The sequence below is a fragment of the Nematolebias whitei genome, chromosome 9, assembly GCF_014905685.2.
Source record: "Nematolebias whitei isolate Nwh7 chromosome 9, NemWhi1, whole genome shotgun sequence".
Classification (NCBI taxonomy): Eukaryota; Metazoa; Chordata; class Actinopteri; order Cyprinodontiformes; family Rivulidae; genus Nematolebias; species Nematolebias whitei.
In genome coordinates this window covers 18,692,519-18,712,398 of record NC_056506.1, presented here as the reverse complement: position 1 = coordinate 18,712,398, position 19,880 = coordinate 18,692,519, and the positions used below count along the sequence as shown (strand labels likewise).

General features: G+C 44.4%; 1 protein-coding gene across 1 annotated transcript in view; it reads right to left on the bottom strand.

Annotated features, from left to right (window-relative positions):
* Positions 1 to 362: 362 nt before the first annotated feature.
* Positions 363 to 19,880, bottom strand: part of LOC119414909 (activated CDC42 kinase 1) — a 65,896-nt gene continuing 46,378 nt past the window's right edge. The window contains exons 4-15 of the mRNA XM_037682028.1: positions 18,930 to 19,049; positions 18,547 to 18,673; positions 18,304 to 18,450; positions 17,981 to 18,075; positions 12,917 to 13,111; positions 12,611 to 12,702; positions 9,885 to 9,929; positions 8,383 to 8,801; positions 7,104 to 8,294; positions 4,873 to 4,968; positions 2,694 to 2,824; positions 363 to 551 (exon numbers count right to left, since the gene is read on the bottom strand). Of these exons, the coding sequence (XP_037537956.1) occupies positions 518 to 551; positions 2,694 to 2,824; positions 4,873 to 4,968; positions 7,104 to 8,294; positions 8,383 to 8,801; positions 9,885 to 9,929; positions 12,611 to 12,702; positions 12,917 to 13,111; positions 17,981 to 18,075; positions 18,304 to 18,450; positions 18,547 to 18,673; positions 18,930 to 19,049 (2,692 nt within the window). The 3' untranslated portion in view covers positions 363 to 517. The remainder of the gene's footprint in view (positions 552 to 2,693; positions 2,825 to 4,872; positions 4,969 to 7,103; positions 8,295 to 8,382; positions 8,802 to 9,884; positions 9,930 to 12,610; positions 12,703 to 12,916; positions 13,112 to 17,980; positions 18,076 to 18,303; positions 18,451 to 18,546; positions 18,674 to 18,929; positions 19,050 to 19,880) is intronic.

Sequence of the window (19,880 nt, the reverse complement as noted above, 5' to 3'; positions counted from 1 at the left end):
GGCCTGGGGTCCGGGATAAGACCCGCAGGACACACACTGACCAGTAACAGCTGTTAAGTAATTTTTAGCTCAGAGTGAAGCTGCAGACAACAAATTCAAATCTTTATTTGTCTATAAATGGGTTTCCTTTGCAGCTGTGGTTTCTTGTTTAAATAGGCCGCACGTCTTCATCATCCTCACCAATCCCCATCTAGCAGCACATTTTTTACTTGAACTGAATGTGCATTTGTTGGATTCTGGACTTTCTGAGCAGACTGGGCCAGTTATTTCCAGCCCGGCTAGTGGATGGCAGGGATGCAGCTTCCTTATAAATGCAACAATCACAAAACCTTCAAAGCAAAGTTCAACTGTGACCCAAAGTCTTTATTCTCCCAGCCACACGTTTGTACCTACAGCAAATATTGTACTTGTTAAAGTCGTGCTCGTCTCTTTATCTGTCAAAGTAAAATGTTCAGTTTCATGAAAGAAGCAGCAAACGGGAGATCCTCCGTCTGACGAGGTCTTGCTGATGGTCCAATCAGAACGCTCCGCTCTCAGCTTCCTGTCTCCATCTGCAGACATCAGAACAGATTCAGGTTAGAGAGAGCTACATGAGAGCAGCTGATCAGTCGTTCTGTCTTTAACGACTTGTTGCTCGTTTCAGGCGACACGTTTTATCCACAGGAAGGGTTTTACATCTGGAGCACCAGCAGCGTTCTCAAAACTGGATTTTAAATCCAGGTGAGCCTGTGATCAGGAAGTCGGAGGTTCAAATCCTCAGAGCGGCAGAAAAACACTGAGGTGGGAAAGGTGAAGCACCCACATCTGTTGGCCCTTGAGCAAGGCACTTATCCGCAGCTGCTTCCATGGGAGCGTCAGATGGCAGCCCTCTGCTCCACATGAGCAACAGGAAAAATGCAGAGAATAAATGTCCCCATTGGGATTATCAGAATATATTCAAAGTATAACAAGGTGGTGAGTGCAGCAGCCAGAACCAGACTGAGCCTCGTTAACAGCCGCTGCATCATTCTGCTGCACGCCGACGCTCCGCAAGAAGAAAAGCACGACGGAAACCTCCAGCAGCTCAACCAGGACGCTCATTTTAAGCACAAATGAAGGCGACGTGTCATCCAGATGGATGGAGTCAGTTCAGATATTTAAGTGACATCACAAACATCAGGTTTAATCTGACTGCAGTGGAAGTTAAAGAGTCAGAATTCCCTTAAACTGTCTGACCATCACTGTTCTTTACCGCCTTATGTAACTATTTAAAATAACTTTTTTTCTTTCGGCTGCTCCTTCTTCAGCGGTCGCTACAGTGAACTAACTCACACGAAGACTTGGTGATTGTTTTTACACCGGATGTTCTTCCTGATGCAACCACAGACCAGGAGCTACCACAGCCCTCTGTGTGGAGCAGAGAGCTGCTGTCTAGGGCACCCATGGGAGCAGATGGTGGGGGTTAAGGGCCTGGCTCAAGGGCCCAGAGTTGGGTAAATGAGGGTGGAGGCAGGTGTGGGTGGTTTACCTTTCCCACCCACATTTTGATGTTGTTGGTCCAGGGAAAAATGTTTTTTGTGATTTTTTCCCCACAATACTCAGTCTTTTAGAGATATCTCAGCCTGAATTAAAAACATCAAATTTAACTTCTTTTTTATTATTTTATTAGAAGACTTTAAGAGTCTTTAGTTTAATAAGCATCCACGCTTTAGTTTATTTAAAAATTAACAAAATAGTTACAGTTTTTCAATTAAAGGCATTTTCCCCCCATTATTACACTCTAAATGTTTATCATCATTATTATTATTATTATTATTATTATTATTATTATTATTATTACCAATATGTATTTATTTAGTTATTTCTGACAATTCTTTAAAAATTCCTGTCCAACGTTTTGTGAAGACCCTCCGGCCCACCAGGTCCTTCAGATCCAGGGTCTGAAAGCTAGGCCTTGTTTTCAGTCAAACTCTTTCCTGTCTCTTGGCAGTCGGACATGTTTTTTTTTTAACTGTACTCATCCACAGCACCAGGTTCTGCTCCACTTTTTGTTTGTACTGACCCAGAAATATTAGCAGCTGGGGCAGTCAGTCGGTCTGATCGGCTGATGCTGCAGCCTGCATGCATGTGGAACAACTTTTTTGTTCTAAATGTTTACTTGTGCACATTACAAATATATATTTTGCTCTTTACATCAACACTAAAGCCATTTTGTCGGATGAGATGAGAGGTGAGGTCCAGTCGGGAAAGACAAACCTCTTCATGTGAAATATTCTCAGGTACATTTGTACAGAGGCTCTCATATGTAAAAGTTGAGCACCACCTAGTGAGCGAATGTAAAAATGGAAAGCATAGAAGAAATAAAATAAAGGAAAAACTTCACTGAGAACAATGCATTATTTTATATGACAAATATGGGATCAAAACTTATTTATAATGGATTTTCCCTGTGGTCGGTTCCCCCCCAAGTAATATGTGTGTGGAAAGATTACTGTGATTTATGGGGCGTTTGTAAAAAAAAATCTGACAAAATGAAGAAGGATTTTTAGGCTTTGTCAAAAAAATAATGTTTATTGACTGAACCAAAATAAATAAACGCAAAGAGGTTAAAGGGTTAAAGAGTCGGGTCGTTGTGTGAATACAGCAGATATTATTTCTCAAACTAACCAGGAAAGAGAGCGTGAGACTTCCAGGAACTCTTCACACTTCAGTACCTTTGTTTTGTTGTGGATCCAGAATCATCGAACATCTGAGAGCTGGCCAGCTCCAGATCCCAGTCACACGTCTCCAGTAGCTTCAAACACTCGGAACGGCTCCTCAGACCCAAACAGAACAACTGCTCCACCTGCAGGGACACAGAAAACTAATCACACTCCATGTTGGTGAAGACTGTGGGGCTTAATTTGAGCCGGATCCTGCCGGAACAGGATCTGGGAACTCTCTTATTTTGACAGGATGTGTTCCGGTAATGGTTGGCTTGGATCCGGTAACTCTCAGGCTTAATAATAATAAAGTTATGTAAGGAAGCTCAGTTCTCAAACCTTAGATTCACCAAAATATTGAATAAATTCAGTATAAATATGGAATAAATGACACAAACGGGCCAGTAAAATCGATGTTTTTTTTTTTGCACGAGTCGGATCTTTAATGTCACCTGTCAATCAATCCATTAGGCTTGTCAGCAACTGACCAATCAGAGATCTGAATTTGTCCTGAACTGAACGCCCCTTATCTGCAGGAGCTGGGGGGAGGGAGGTGTTAGGATGAGTGAGAGAAGTGGTGCGCGCTAAACAACTGGTACGGTAAGATTTAATAAACTTCATTTATAAATCACACATAAAGTGTTAAAAAGTAAATAATAAATGTGAATTGTTTGTCCTCCTAAGTGTTGTGTTGTGTGTGTGTTCCAGTATCAGTGTTGGCCTCAGTGAACCTTGGTCTCACACAGCTATTAGTTTTCCTGCAGTTTGTTTTACAAATGAAGCACTGGTGAAGAATGACGGTGAGCAGAAGGTTGGAAGAGCTGTTTGGATCAAACCTGGGCTCTCCGGTTGTTTCCTTCCCTCTCCGAACACTGAAGAGCTCCCTGCTGTTTTATTAACACACCTCATCCTGCAGCAGTCAATTCAAACACCACCCAACACATTTATGTCTATAAAAGGCCTCCAAAGAGCTGGGATGTTTTTAACTCATTCAGAGTGGTACCAGTGTCTGATCTGTTCTGTGACTATCAACAGACTGGAAATGAGCTTCTAGCAGTTCCATTGATCAGCTCTTGATGTCCTTTCAGCTGTTCTGTCCTGCAGTAAAACAGAGAAAATCTCTCGAGGTCTGAGCTGGGATGTTGTGTCTGTCTCTGAGATGAGTTACTTCGAGACTTTAAGACACGCAGACGTGTTTTTATTTACCAGTTTGTTCTTTCAGAATTACTTCAGGAGTTTTCGATACGTGACGAGCTGAAAATCCAGAGACCCCAACAGTCCTCCCTGATGGCCCTCAAGGCCAATAACAAACACACAACTGTTCTGACTACAGCAGACAACGCTTCTATGAGTTTGATGGAGGCAAATGAGACGTTTGGGATCATTTTCAGAACAATTTGATAAACAATAAAAACAAGTGGCAGCCAATCAGAGCAGAGAATCATGAAACTGTTTGTTTGTTTGTTTGTTTGTTTGTTTGTTTAGGATTAGCTCATTGAAAAAGACTATGTCAATGTGTCTTTCTACTGTGTTAAACTTTGTAGCAAGTCACAGTATTTTGTCTGTTTACTTTCCTTCACATTGAAGAATTTAAACAGTTGCATACTTTTATAATTACAAAGTATTTATTTTATCTATTTCATTTTTATTTGTTTTCTGCAAACAGGAGGCGTTTGTTTTGTTCTGGTGGGTCGAGCATCATAAAACTTGGCACTTAAAGTCTAAATGTGGGCGTGGCTAATTGTCTCCCTTTGCCTCTGATATTGTCCAGACCTGCGTCGTTAAGAACTAGGATGAGGAAAGATGGTAGCATGGCCTGGATCAATAAGAATTTTTTTTTAAAGCAATTCAAAATTATAAAACGTTTATCCAAATATCTGAAGAGTACAAAACAAGATGATGAGAAAAATTATTTTGAGCTAAATTAAAATTAAAAGATATGATCTTACACCTTATTTTGATATTATACTGATTAATCTAACATTGTGTTAAAAGAACATTGTGTTCGCTTGTTTTGACATTTTGAGGCGTCCCTGCAAGAAAACTAAATGTACAGGGTTGCACAATATTGATAACAAGCATGTATTGTCATTAAGATGAGCTTGTGTGAATGTTGTTGCAAATACAACACAACCAATAAAGATCTGAACATAACGTCATGTTTCCATGAAACCAGTAAAACTGTGCTCACCTTCAGATAAATCACAGCTTTGTGGACGTTCCAGTTTTGGTTTTGGAGAGCAGCTCGACACTCCTCTATTGTTGCAGCATGAACGGCTTCCTGCACCTACAAACCACACATGATCCATTGAGTCGATTAATTAGCTTCAGTGGGAAGCTGCTTCAAAGTGAGCGATCAGGAGCAGAGCAGCTCTTTGTCTCAGTAAAATGAATTGTTTTGTTCAAATAAAAAAAACAACAACAATGTTTGTTTTTTTTGTTGTGCAGTGAGACCATATGTCCAAACAACCAAACAAAAGCACGTCCATAAGTTGATAAATGACTCCAGATCTTACAACTGCTTGAGTTTGAGCGAACATCTCTGGATCTACAGCAAAGAGCTGATCCATGGGCAGCCGTCAGGCCTCTGTCAGCTCTGTCCCACTCAGTTTGGGTCAGAATTATAAAGAAATCAAACATTTTACTCAAAAAATTGTGGGCTTTATTTTTGTTTATACAAAAACTGACTATTTTCAGGCTTTGAAGTGGAGGAAACAGTGCACGTTACAGTGTTTTACACTTAAAGTAAATTTTAGATGAGTCCAGCAAATAAAGATTAGAGCAGAAAAGAAGACATATCTAACTTCAAATGGATCACACTCCCTAACAAAGTAAAGTCAGGTCCGCTGGATGGATTACAAAAAATTGTTGAAACGTTTCATCTTTTATCCAAAATACTTCTTCAGTCTGAGGAGCTGCAACAAACTCAGTTTTATAAATAGCACCTTCTCAGAGTGGATCAACCAGTTTGCTGCTGACAACCAAAACCAGCTGCTCACATGATCAAGAAGGACCATCAGCCTAACAATGGATCATTAGTGCTCTGATGGCTGTTTGCTATTCACTGGAGGCTGAGTGATACTAGCAATCACAGCATTGTAAGAGGGGGACAGTTGAACCTGGAGGCCTCCACCCCTGTTTAATGATGGACGATTTCTTTATGTGATGGACAATTTCAATGTGAACATCTTCATCCTTGAAAGAGTGACCGCTGGCCTGGAGATGAGTGTAGACCGCAGAGTCCTGGCCTGATGATGTTGATCTTCTGTGCTGGTCCATCCTTTTGGCCATTGGCTGTTTAGTTTCCTCGAAGTATCTGGGTGGAGTTTGCATGTTCTCTCTGTGCTGTGTGGTTTTCTCCGGGTACTCCAGTTTCCTCCCACAGACCAAAAACATGCATGTTAGACTGATTGGTAACTCTTTGTCTCTAGGTGAGAGTGAGAGAGTGAATGGTTGTTTGTCTCTATGTGTCCCTGTGATGGACTGGAGACTTGTCCAGGGTGCCCCATGCCTCTCGCACAGTGACTGCTGGATATGGGCACCAGTGACCCTGCAACCCGAAAAGGAAGAAGCTGGTAAAGATATTGGATGGATACATGAATGGATGGACGGACGGACGGACGGACGGACGGACGGACGGACGGACGGACGGACAGACGGACGGATGGATGGATGGATGGATGGATGGATGGATGGATGGATGGATGGATGGATGGATGGATGGACAGATGGATGGATGCATGAATGGATGGATGGATGGATGCATGAATGGATGGATGGATGGATGGATGCATGAATGGATGGATGGATGGATGCATGAATGGATGGATGGATGGATGATCACAGCCCTCCTGGCACTGAACATCATAATCACATATCTCTCCTTCAGAACACGTCAACATCTATAGTTAGTTCCAGGATGGACCTCTACAACTGATTAACTTCTGGACTCAACCTGATTCAAGATGGCCACCAGAGCTAATGAACCATAACATAAAAGGACTTGACCCCAGTCAGTTTTACAGGTGCTGAGCTAAAGTTACATGTAGCAGTAGCTGAGAGTAATCCCCAACACAGTCTCTGAGCTCTGACCTGTTGAACGTCTTCAAGGAACATTAGTTTCATTAAAACAAGTCATTTTAAGTCTTTTCATTTCTTTAATTAGTAAAACTCAATTGATTACTGATAATTAAGATTGTTACATGAGAAGAGGACTCAACGCTCATGTGTTCACCTTAGGAGGGGTAAGATCAGTACCTTTGACCCAACCTACAAAAATGAATCCCTGAAGCATTAAAGACGACACGATTAATAAACCGAACCTTAACTGGAACAAGTCTCGTCTTCCAGCACCTTTTGTAAACAACAACAGCTGTGTGTTAGTAACAGGATGAAACAGGTCATCCAACAAACTAAACGTACCATTTTGACTGTGTCCAGGGACTGTCCTCCATTGTCTGTCGTGGGACAGGAAGTGGTGACCTCCGATGTTGTCCACCCGTCTGAACACACACGAGGGAGACTCACTGATGTCTTCAGTCCTGACCAGGGTCCACTCAGACTGATGTTATTATTTGAGGAAAAGTTGGCTTTCAGCTCCCCCAGCTGGACTAGCCCAGGTTTCTGGACTGGTTGGGTGTTGACTACTATTGGTCTTACCGTGGCCATGTTAGCCTGTCGTACGTGTTTCTCCTCTGCATCAGAGGTGGAGAGGCTCTTTGGCTCCCTGAAGAAATGCTCAAGTCGATCAAGATAAGGAGGCCTCTCTGGCAGAAGGTAGTAATGAGTGTTACTGACTTTCTGCCCGTCACAGACGATGGGCAGGATGCACGGACCTTTGCTGCCAGAGATGTTCTCCTGCTCCTGGATCATTTTGTGTGCAGTATATTTAGGGTCTGAGGCAAAGCTGTGCGTGGTGAACATGGGTCTACCTGGAGAGGTGGAGAGGTAGGAGCTGTGAATGTGTGCAGAGGGGCAGGGGACAGGTGACACCTGCAGGGTAGGGCTGGCAGAGCAGGGCCTCTGTTGAGTGGAGCCCAGTTGACAAATAGGACTTGGAGTTCTGGATCCTGGCTGAGACAAAAGGTCCCTGGCAGGTATCTGAGGTGGTCCACTCAGGACTGAAAGAGTTTCTTTGGTTTCAGCTGGTATTAGAGAAAGAGAAAGGTTCCTGGACCACTGGGCAGATGTGTGGTCAGTCCTCTTTATGGGGCGAGGGGGAATGGGGACACGTGGGGGGATCTGAGGTTTGTCCTCACTGGTGGAGAAGGACCTCTGCTGCTCGTCCTGTGAATTCTGAAACACCTGAGGTCTTGGTGTTGAGATCTGGGCTGGTGAGGATCGATGAGCTCTTCCTGTGGAGGTATTGAGCCTCCTCATGCACTCTTGCTGGAGCTCTTGAAAGATTTCCACAGACTGGGAGAACGAGGTGGACACGTCTCGATTGTGCTCACTTGGAAGAACAAGGTTGTCCTTGAGAACTGGCCTGTCTGTCCCCCTTGAGATGAAGGTTTCCCCCTCCATCTTGTGTCCTGAAGAGAGAGCTCCATCAACACCACGGACGTGACTTGTTTCATCTTCAAGCTGCTGCTTGGAACCGTTGATGGAGCTCACCTTGGTGGGGGCAGAAGATCGAGGAGTTCTTTAGGTTTCAGAGACAGAACTAAAATCATTTCTAGCATGAAGTGTGGGGGTACCTTACCTCCATATCATCTTCATCTTGGGCTACATCATCGTAGGCAGGGGGTGGTGGCAATGGTCGTGTGTCCCAGTCCACTACAGGAGTGGGGTGGAGGGGTCGAGGCAGCCCTGTAAATGGGCTTTGAGGGGGGGTCTTGTCCAGGATGTTTTGTGCTTCCACAGCTAGCTTGGCCAGCAGAGGACTCTGATTTTCAACCACAGGGGAGGGAAGGAGTGAGGCTGAGGGGACTTCTTCATCAAAGTCAATTAGCAACCCTTCACTGCTGGGGGAGGGTCTAGAAGTCCTGCTAGCCCCCAGTTTAGAACCAGGGACACACGGTTTAAGTTTCAGGCTTTTGAGTGAGCTGTTTTTTCTCAGCGACAGTCTCTTAAGTGCTGCAGAGGACAGATCATCTTCACTGACTGGATCATAGCAATGTTCTGTTGAAGGAGAAGCGAGACGCTCGTTACTTCATGATAACAGCTTTCAAGCGTAAAGACATCATGTTGTCCTAAAGATCACCACAAACACAAGACGTGCAGTGTCCCACCAACAGTCTGCAGGCAAACACAGAGTTAATACTTCCAAGCAGAGAGTCTTTTCAGGTTCTCCTCCATAAACTTTGTAGAACCGACTGCTGGACCTTTAGTCCGTTCTTCATGATCAGACAGCCACAGCTCCTTCAAATCAGGCACTGCTCGTGTCCAACAAGTTTTTAATTAAACCAGAGATTCTACATTGGATTAACATCTAACTCTGCGTGTTCTTCAGTCGGGTGTTGGCAGTCAACGTTCTGCCGGACAGTGAACCTTCGTCCCAGTCTCAACTCCATGGAAGACTCAAACAGTTTTCCTCAGACTCTTCTACATTCTTTTTCATTGTTTCTTTAACTCTGACCTGTTTCTAGTCTCTGATGATGTTGTATGATGTTGCCACCACCATGCTACACTGAGGACAGTGTTCCCAGTATGATGAAGGATGTTAACCTTGACGGTCAGAAGGTTCAAGTCTTGTCTCCTCTGATCCCGACACCTTCTTCATAAACTGTCAGACAGACAGTCCCATCTCTGTCGAAGAGCTGGTCAACTCTATCAGGGTCATCTTTGACCTCGGATTCTTCTTACACTGACGTTTGGTGGATAACTGTTTTCTAAGAATGGACTTATTAATAAAGGGTCTGGGATTTATCTAGAAACGAGTCTAGGAAATACAAAAGTTTGGAAAGTATATTTTAAAACTAGTTTTTTTTTCCTTGTCTAACTCCATTAATCTTGTTTTCTTTTTAGAATTATAATTTATACCATATTTAGGAGAAACATTCAATGTCACGCCAAAAAAACAAACACTGTAAAGCAAATACACTGCACAACTGCCAGGAGAGGTAGAGAAGTCAAAATGATTTCAAGAAAAATGAAGCGCATGCAGCGCATGCAGCGCAACTGCGAAAAAGCGAGATGAAGACATGCACAATGTGAAGAGAGAGGGCAGGAAGGAGGGGAGGTGCTCAGAGAAACCAGACTTACTCCTGAATAACGCTGCAGGCTGAGGAGGGCGAGGAGGAGGCTCCTCTGCAAGAACACAAAAGACAGAAAACTGGTAGCAGCAAAAACTGTGATAATAAGAAGGAAACAAATAAATGTCCGAACGCTTTTTAACGGTTCGTTAAGAAAAACAGGAGAAACATTTTCACTGTTAAAACCTTCAAACTGGACCACACAGTCTTTTGTTTCGAGTGCGATCATGGTGAAGGTTACCCGCAACAGAAAAGGAGCAAATGGGGTCGTTTTATTGTCATAGTGAATCATTTTTAAATAATAAAATCTCATTAACATAAAAACATAAGAAGGGATATTATAGTGACTTACAAAAGCAAGGGTGATATGAAAGTAACATGGGGAGTAATGAATAGTGTTTTGAAAAATCCTAAAGTACGATCAGGTATTTCACAGTATTTTGTAAAAGATGACAAGAAAATCTACGACCAAAATGAAATAGTAAATGAATTCAATGAATATTATGTGAATGTTGGCCCAAGTCTTGCAGCTAAAATACCAAATGTAAATAATGATGTGAGTCATACAGTCATGGGTTGTGCCAACAGCATTTTTCTTGGTGACACTGATAAAGAATAAATACTGAGTGTTGTGAAAAATCTTGCAGATAAAAGTTCAAAAGACTGGATGGACATGATGTTTGTAAAGGATATAATGAGTTATGTTATTGAACCATTTACATAAATATGTAATTTATCAATGGGCAGCACGGTGGCGCAACTGGTAGAGCTGCTGCCTCTCAGCGAGCAGGTCCCTGGTTCAAACCCCGGTCCGGGGGCCTTTCTGGGTGGAGTTTGCATGTTCTCTCCGTGCATGCATGGGTTTTTTCCGGGTACTCCGGTTTCCTCCCAAAGACCAAAAACATGCATGTTAGGCTGATTGGTAACTCTAAATTGTCTCTAGGTGTGAGTGAGAGAGTGAATGGTTGTTTGTCTTGTTTGTCTCTATGTGTCCCTGTGATGGACTGGAGACCTGTCCAGGGTGTACCCCGCACCTCACACAGTGATTGCTGGACATGGGCACCGATGACCCCCGTGACCCAAAATGGAAGAAGCGGGTAAAAGATAATGGATGGATGGATGGATGAAAATAGCAAAGAGAGTTCCTCTTTATAAGAATGATGAGAAATGTGTGTTCATTAATTACAGTCCTTGTTGCCACAATTTTCAAAAATATTAGAGAAATTGTTTGTAACCAGATTAGATAGATTTATAGATAAACAGAATATTTGAAGTAATACTATGGGTTTAGAACAAACAATTCAACATCAATGGCTCTCATGGAACTAATAGAAGAGATAACAGCTGTTGATCAAAAACAGTATTGTGTTAGTGTTTTTGTTGATTTAAAAAAGGCCGTCGACAATATTGATCACACCATTCTCCTTGAAAAACTGAATAAATATGGCATTAGAGGATTAGCACTACAGTGGGTATCCGTTTATTTGAATAATAGGACACAGTTTGTACACATAAATGATGTAAGGTATGAATTTTGTGTTAATGGATGTGGAGTCCCTCAAGGCTCTGTGTTGGGAACAAAGGTGTTTATTATGTATGTGAATGATCTGGTTGATGTGTCAGGGCTTTTGAAGTGTGTTTTATTTGCAGATGATAAATTTTTTTGTTCAGGAGAAGATATTGAACGGATGTTAGAGATGATACAGGTCGAATTCGTAAAAATACAAACTTGGTTCCAACTTAATAAGTTATTAAATTTAGAAAAAACAAACTACATGATATTTAGTAATGAAAATAAAATTATCCAAGTCCCATTTAAAATTGACAGAACTGAAATTCATAGAGTTAAATAAAAATTTTGGTTATTATTGATGAGAAGCTGACATGGAAATCTCATGTAAATTACTTAAGAGTAAAAACAACCAAATCAATTTCATTAATGTATAAAGTAAAATAGTTTTTGAATGACAAAGCTTTGTATATATTTTATAATGTAAGGATTGTTCCATATTTAATCTATAGTACTGAAGTTTGGGGGAAGCATGCAAAACAATTACAAATCCTATTTTTATTTTACAAAAAAGAGCTACAAGAATTATTAGTATGAAGTGCTATGATCACCCAACAAATATATTATTTCATCAGTTGAAATTGTTAAAATTTTATGATTTGGTTGAATATCGTATTTTACAAGTCATATATAAAGCTCATAAAAATATTATCCCCAAATATTCAATTAAAATTTGTTTAAAAAAGGAGAATCATTATAACCTTAAGGGAATAGAAATGTTTGTAAAACCTCCAGTTAGAACTAGTCTGAAGGAGCTGCATTGTAATTCAGGGAATATGATTTGTTCAATTGACTTGATATCACTGTAACATTTCTAAAACAATTGATATGTTTAAAAAGATGATTAAGTTGAAATTGTTAGTAAAGTCTGATACCATGTGAAGAACGCCTGATGTTTTTGTTTTTGCTTTGGTGATTGTTCAAGCCTGAGTGGTTTTTTTATTTTATATTTTTTTAAATAAGGGGCAGATATAAGAATTTTCTTCTTCTTTCTGCTCCTTTTCATTCATTGTTGCTTTTTTTTTTTTTTTTTTTTTTTTTTTTTTTTTTTTTTTATGAATTTGTTTCATTTCTTTTGTTTCTTTTAATTGAAGGACTAAATGACTAAATAAAATCTGACAGTTACTGTCCGGGTAAACACAAACAGAAAGACAACTTTAACCCACTTTTAGCTTGTCCTGGAAGCTGTGTGGGCCGGGTAGAACAGCGTTCAAAACCCAGAACATCAGGAGGATCCATGGGGTTCCTGAGGTATAAACTGAAAGACAAGAACAGCAAACATCAGTCTGATGACTTCATGTTACAAGGAATAGTTCATTTAACTGCATGCTAGCGCCATTTGTTGGTGAATGATGACAACTACATCAACACTTTTTTAAACATCTCCTACATGTGTCTGCAACATATGCTGGTGTTTTTAGGCCCAAATGATTCTTTAGTTCACACTAAACCTTGATAAGTCTGTGTCTTACTCGTCGATTCTGTGTGGGAAGCCCCAGCAGCGCTGAGGGTTTGCATCTCCGTGACCCGTGTGGATGAAGCTGTTCTTCAGAGGCCTGCTGATGTCATGCGCTGACAGCCCTGCCACAGACGTCACCACATTCCTGGGGAACTGACCCACCTTCAGGGTACGCTTGTTCTGACCACGCCACCAGTAGTTCTCAGCTCTGAAACACATGGAGGTGTTAAATATGAGCAGTGGTGGTTTCTGATATGGGCTATAGGCAGCTGCCCAGGGCAGCATCTGGTCAAGGGTGGCAAGAGCACCCGGACACACCCCCGCCCTCCCCCTCAAATAAATAAAACTCATTTCATACAGCCTGTAGAGCCTAGGTATCGGTTTCATATTGTCCACTTGCAGGGAGTGGGTGCCCTCCACCAGATGCAGGGTGCAAATCCATCAGGTGTCCAGTTTATGAAGAAGAGGAGAAAGGAGCAACAGATAAAGGTCTGCAGCTGTGTCATCTCTGAAAGCTCTTCTGTTATGTAGGCTGTTGCAAGATAGGCTTACGGTTAATTACCATATTTTTCAGCCTATAAGTCACGTTTTTTTTTGCATAATTTGCATGCCCTGCAACTTATATGTCGACGCAACGTATTTATGTATTTTCCCATATTTATAAATCAATTTTTGGCTGAGATAGGACCATTTTCACTCATTCTGACTGAAAATATTAAACACTACCATTTTCAGCCACTAGATGGCACTCAAGCAGTATGTTGTGTCATGTAATGGGTAAAATTAGCTATTAATGACACAGTCGGCTTGCCATAGTCTGCCACCTTTGTCCAGATTTTTGGCACAACACCGGTCCACATTTCCACCGGGTTGTCAGCGGTGACGCATAACAAATGTGACGTATACAGCGAAGTGACATATTTATGGATTTTTCCACTTTATTAGACAAATATGGACTGATGCAACTTATAGGGCGGTGCGACGTGTACGGTGAAAAATAGAGTAATATAAGATGCTAACTGTTGTGTTCCATCATGGACCTCTCCGTCTTCAGTTCTAAACACCATTGTCTGGAAATAACTGGGTTGTAGTAAGCACGGTGGTGGCAGCATCATGCTATGGAGGAGGTTTTCAGCAACAGGTAATGACATGTGTCAGAATTAAAAACAAATTAATGTACAGTGATATCCTCAACAGAATCTGAGTACAGAAAAAAAAACATTAAAAAAGAGGATCTGAATATCTTCTGAGGTGACTGAAGGTGACGCTTGTCAAAGGAACAGGTTAATAAGTGCAATGTTGAACTGATGGTACAAACTTTAGTTATCAGTTCTTTTAGTTTTAAGTCCTGTAAAAAAGTCATGATTTGGAGGTTTACACCTCACATTCACAAATCTCTTTAAAGTCAGCAGGTAGCATCATGTTTGTGATCTGGCTGATCATTCAACCTTTATTTAGACAGGTAAATCCCATTGAGTCCCTCCCTGGGCTGCCACCTTACTGTGGTGGAGGGGTTTGAGTGTCCCAATGACCCTAGGAGCTATGCTGTCAGGGGCTTTACGCCCCTAGTAGGGTCACCCATGGCAGACAGGTCCTAGGTGAGGGACCAGACAAAGTGCAGCCCAAAGACCCCGATGAAGAGAAAAATAAATGGACTTAATGTTCCCTTGCCTGGACGTGGGTCACCGGGGCCCCACTCTGGAGCCAGGCCTGGAGGTGGGGCACGCGGGCGAGCGCCTGGTGGCCGGGCTTTTACCCATGGAGCTCGGCCGGGCACAGCCCGAAGAGGAGACGTGGGTCCCCCTTTCCATGGGCTCACCACCTGTGGGAGGGGCCAAAGCGGTCGGGTGCAATGTGGGATGGGTGGTGGCCGAGGGCGGGGACCCTGGTGGTCTGATCCTCGGCTACAGAAGCTGGCTATTGGGACGTGGAATGTCACCTCACTGGTGGGGAAGGAGCCTGAGCTGGTGTGTGAGGCTGAGAGGTTCCGGCTAGAAATAGTCGGATTCACCTCTACGCATGGCTCTGGCTCTGGAACCAGTTTCCTTGGGAGGGGCTGGACACTCTTCCACTCTGGAGTTGCCCCTGGTGAGAGGCACCGAGCAGGAGTGGGCATACTTATTGCCCCCCAACTTGGTACCTGTATGTTGGGGTTCACCCCGGTGAATGAGAGAGTGGCCTCCCTCCGCCTACGTGTGGGGGGACGGGTTCTGACTGTCGTTTGTGCTTATGCACCAAACGGCAGTTCAGATTATCCACCCTTTTTGGAGTCCTTGGAGGGGGTACTGGAAAGTGCACCTCCTGGGGACTCCCTTGTTCTGCTGGGGGACTTCAATGCTCATGTGGGCAAAGACAGTGAGACCTGGAGGGGTGTGGTTGGGAGGAACGGCCCCCCGATCTGAACCCGAGTGGTGTTCTGTTGTTGGACTTCTGTGCTCGTCATGGATTGTCAATAACGAACACCTTGATCAAGCATAAGGGTGTCCATATGTGCTCTTGGCACCAGGACACCCTAGGCCGCAGTTCGATGATCGACTTTGTCATCGTCTCATCTGATCTGCGGCCACATGTCTTGGACACTCGGGTGAAGAGAGGGGTGGAGCTGTCCACTGATCACTACCTGGTGGTGAGTTGGCTCCGATGGTGGGAGAGGATGCCGGTCAGACCTGGCAGACCCAAACGTATTGTGAGGGTTTGCTGGGAACATCTGGCAGAGTCTCCTGTGAGATGGAGTTTTAACTCCCACCTCCGGGAGAACTTTGAACATGTTCCGAGGGAGGTGGGGGACATTGAGTCTGAGTGGACCATGTTTCATGCCTCTATTGTCAAGGCAGCTTACCGGAGCTGCGGCCGCAAGGTTGTCGGTGCCTGTCGTGGCAGCAACCCTCGAACCCGATGGTAGACACTGTCGGCGAGGGATGCTGTCAGGCTGAAGAAGGAGTCCTATCGGGTCTTTTTGGCCTGTGGGACCCCGGAAGCAGCTGATGGGTACCGGCAGTCCAAGCAACATGCGGCTCGGGTGGTTGCTGAGACAAAAACTCAGGCATGGGAAGAGTTCGGAAAGGCCATGGAGAATGACTTCCGCACGGCTTCGAGGCGATTCTGGTCCACCATCCAGCGTCTCAGGGGGGGAAAGCGGTACGCCACCAACACTGTTTATAGTGGGAGTGGTGTGCTGCTGACCTCAACTTGGGATGTTGTGGGTCGGTGGGCGGAATACTTTGAAGACCTCCTCAATCCCACCGGCATGTCTTCCACTGAGGAAGCGGAGCCTGGGGACTCTGGTTCGGGCCCTCCAATCTCTGGTGCTGAGGTCACCGAGGTGGTTAAAAAGCTCCTCGGTGGCAGGGCTCCAGGGGTGGATGAGATTTGCCCGGAGTTCCTTAAGGCTCTGGATGTTGTAGGGTTGGGTTGGCTTACGCGACTCTGCAATATTGCGTGGACATCGGGGGAAGTTCCCCTGGATTGGCAGACCGGGGTGGTGGTCCCCCTATTCAAAAAGGGGGACCGTAGAGTGTGTTCCAACTACAGGGGAATCATGCTCTTAAGCCTCCCTGGTAAGGTCTATTCGGGGGTTCTGGAGAGGAGGGTCCGTCAGATAGTCGAGCCTCGGATTCAGGAGGAGCAGTGCGGTTTTTGTCCTGGCCGTGGAACACTGGACCAGCTCTACACTCTCAGCAGGGTCCTGGAGGGTGCGTGGGAGTTTGCCCAACCGGCTTTGTGGACTTGGAGAAGGCATTCGACTGCGTCCCTCGGTGAACCCTGTGGGGGATAGTCTGGGAGTATGGGGTACCGGGCTCTTTGATATGGGCTGTTAGGTCCCTGTATGACCGGTGTCAGAGCCTGGTCCGCATCGCCGGCAGTAAATCAGGCTTGTTCCCGGTGAGAGTTGGACTCTGCCAAGGTTGCCCTTTGTCACCGATTCTGTTCATAACTTTTATGGACAGAATTTATAGGCGCAGCCAAGGTGTTGAGGGGATCTGTTTTGGTGGCCTTAGGATTGCGTCTCTGCTTTTTGCAGATGATGTGGTCTTATTGGCTTCATCAGATCAGTCGTGGTGAAGAGAGAGCTGAGTCAAAAGGCGAAGCTCTCAATTTACCCATCGATCTACGTTCCAACCCTCATCTATGGTCATGAGCTTTGGGTTGTGACCGAACAAATTAGATCTCGGATACAAGCGGCCGAAATGAGTTTTCTCCGCAGGGTGTCTGGGCTCTCCCTTAGAGATAGGGTGAGAAGCTCGATCATCCAGGAGGGACTCAGGGTAGAGCCGCTGCTTCTCCACATCGAGAGGAGCCAGTTGAGGTGGCTTGGGCATCTGTTTAGGATGCCTCCTGGATGCCTCCCTGGTGAGGTGTTCCGGACACGTTCCACCGGAAGGAGGCCCAGAGGAAGACCCAGGACACGCTGGAGGGACTATGTTTCTTGGCTGGCCTGGGAACGCCTCAGGATTCCCCAGGAAGAGCTGGCCCAAGTGGCTGGGGAGAGGGAAGTCTGGGCCTCCTTACTTAAGCTGCTACACCTGCGACCCGACCCCGGATAAGCGGAAGAAAATGGATGGATGGATGAATCCCATTGAGCCTCGAGGACTCATTTACAAGAGAGACCTGATTTCAACAAAGAACGATGACAACAATGGACAAGAGTGACAACAATTAACAGTTATAAAAAGTCATACTCCAGTTTTTTTTTTTTTTTTTTTTTTTTTTAAACAAATAGGATGGCTAAAAGAAAAAGGTAACAAAAAAACAGCTAGATTCTAAGGCGAATGTAGAAAACAAAAACAGGAACATGTCTGCATTGGTCCCTGCCAGGAGTCCAACAGATTCTTAAAGCCGCTTAGAGAGGTCAAGGTCGAGAGCTTCAAATGTTTTTGTAAGGTATTCCAGGAAACAGGAGTGGAGTAGGCGAAGGTCCTCTTGCCTAGTTCAGTCCTCATTGAGTGAACACTTCAGGTAATAGTGTCCTGAGAGTGCATGCCGTAGCTGCGCTCTCAGGACATTATTACCTGCAGTGTGATCGTGAGCACTTCCTGTCTACTCCATGTTGTGGTGAACAGAACCAGCCTTCACCCACCTTCCCTCTATGATGGTGATGATGTCGTCTGTTTGGATCTGGAGTTTGTCGGGCTCAATAAAGTCCTGCAGCGCACACATGTCTGTGGGCATGAACTGAAAACAAACAGGATGGTACGATTTAACAAAGAAACCACACAAGATGGAGCCAGCGACTAACCTGAGCTCAGCTCAAAAGGTGTTAAAGATGGCAGCACTTTTTGTTTTCGAGACATTACCACAGGTTCCTCAGCAGATAAAATATATAAAGCGTCCAAGCATGAAGCTCGGCGACAAACAAACTAACCACGTCAGAATGACGTTTCTGCTGAGTTAAACACTCACCTCGAGGAGGAACTGACGGAGAGCGACAAAGGTGGGTCTGTCATCTGGTTTCTGAGCCCAGCACTGCAACATGACATTATAGACAGCCTGGGGACAGTCCTCTGGCTTGGGGAGTCGTTGTCCTTCTTTATCAACTTTATGAAGAATCTGGTTTGGATTCACGCAAAACGGAAAAAGACCAAAGTTAACAGAAACTTTTGTAGGAGACATTTCTGTCTCTGTGCACATTGTTTGTTTGCTAACCTGGCTACCGTTCAGGCCCAGCCACGGCTCCTGTCCATGTGTGAACATCTCCCAGAGAGTGACTCCAAACATCCATGTGTCCGTGGCGTGAGAGAACGTTCTCGTCTTCAGACTCTCCGGAGCGCACCTGCAACACGACACGAAGCAAGCTGCATGAAGATGTTCTCTGTAATTTATACAAGTAAACCAAACGGGGTAAGAGGGGAAGAATAACAACATTAAGAAAAGCTGGTTCAGACTGACAGAGCAGAAATAAAAGAGACCCCAGTAACCCTGTTTTTAAACAACTGGCACATGATTTTGTTGTTTCTACAAAAGAATAATAATATTTTCTAATGCTAATCAATAAAACAGCCAAATCTGTTTTTATGCGTTGACCTTACCATGCAAAGGGCACCTTGCGATGCTCCTGCATGACGTAATGTTCATTATTTTTCGGCAGCGCCCTCATCAGACCGAAGTCTCCGATCTTCACAGAGTGTTTAGAGGCCAGCAGGATGTTCCTGCCAACCGAAGAAGGTGGCGTCATTCAAGAAAAAACATTTAACTTTTTTTTTTAATGGTCCTACATTTTTTTTCCAGTTTGTGTATTCCAGTAAAATATGAGAATCCAAACTTTATAGCAAAATTCAATAAAATCCAACACCCACCATGATGGTCTCAAGACATACTAAGTGGTAATGACTGTGGAAGCACGTGAGGATTTAAGTTTTCTCACATTCAGGCCACGCAAATATTTAAAAAACCTTCAAAAAACAAATCAGTCAAGGAAACACCCAAACAAATGGCCGATGATTACCGAAGGCTGATGACGTCATGCCAGAGACTGGTCACAAGACGAAGTGTGTGTCCACAGGACGAAGTGTGTGTCCACATGCAGGAGTGTGTGTTCACAGGCAGCAGTGTGTGTTCACAGGCAGGAGTGTGTGTTCACAGGCAGGAGTGTGTGTCCACAGGCAGGAGTGTGTGTTCACAGGCAGGAGTGTGTGTTCACAGGCAGTAGTGTGTGTCCACAGGACGAAGTGTGTGTCCACAGGCAGGAGTGTGTGTCCACATGCAGGAGTGTGTGTCCACAGGCATGAGTGTGTGTCCACAGGACGAAGTGTGTGTCCACAGGCAGGAGTGTGTGTCCACAGGCAGGAGTGCGTGTTCACAGGCATGAGTGTTTGTCCAGAGGCAGGAGTGTATGTCCACAGGCAGGAGTGTGTGTCCATGGGCAGGAGTGTGTGTTCACGGGCAGGAGTGTGTGTCCACAGGCAGGAGTGTGTGTTCACAGGCAGGAGTGTGTGTCCACAGGCAGGAGTGTGTGTCCACGGGCAGGAGTGTGTGTCCAC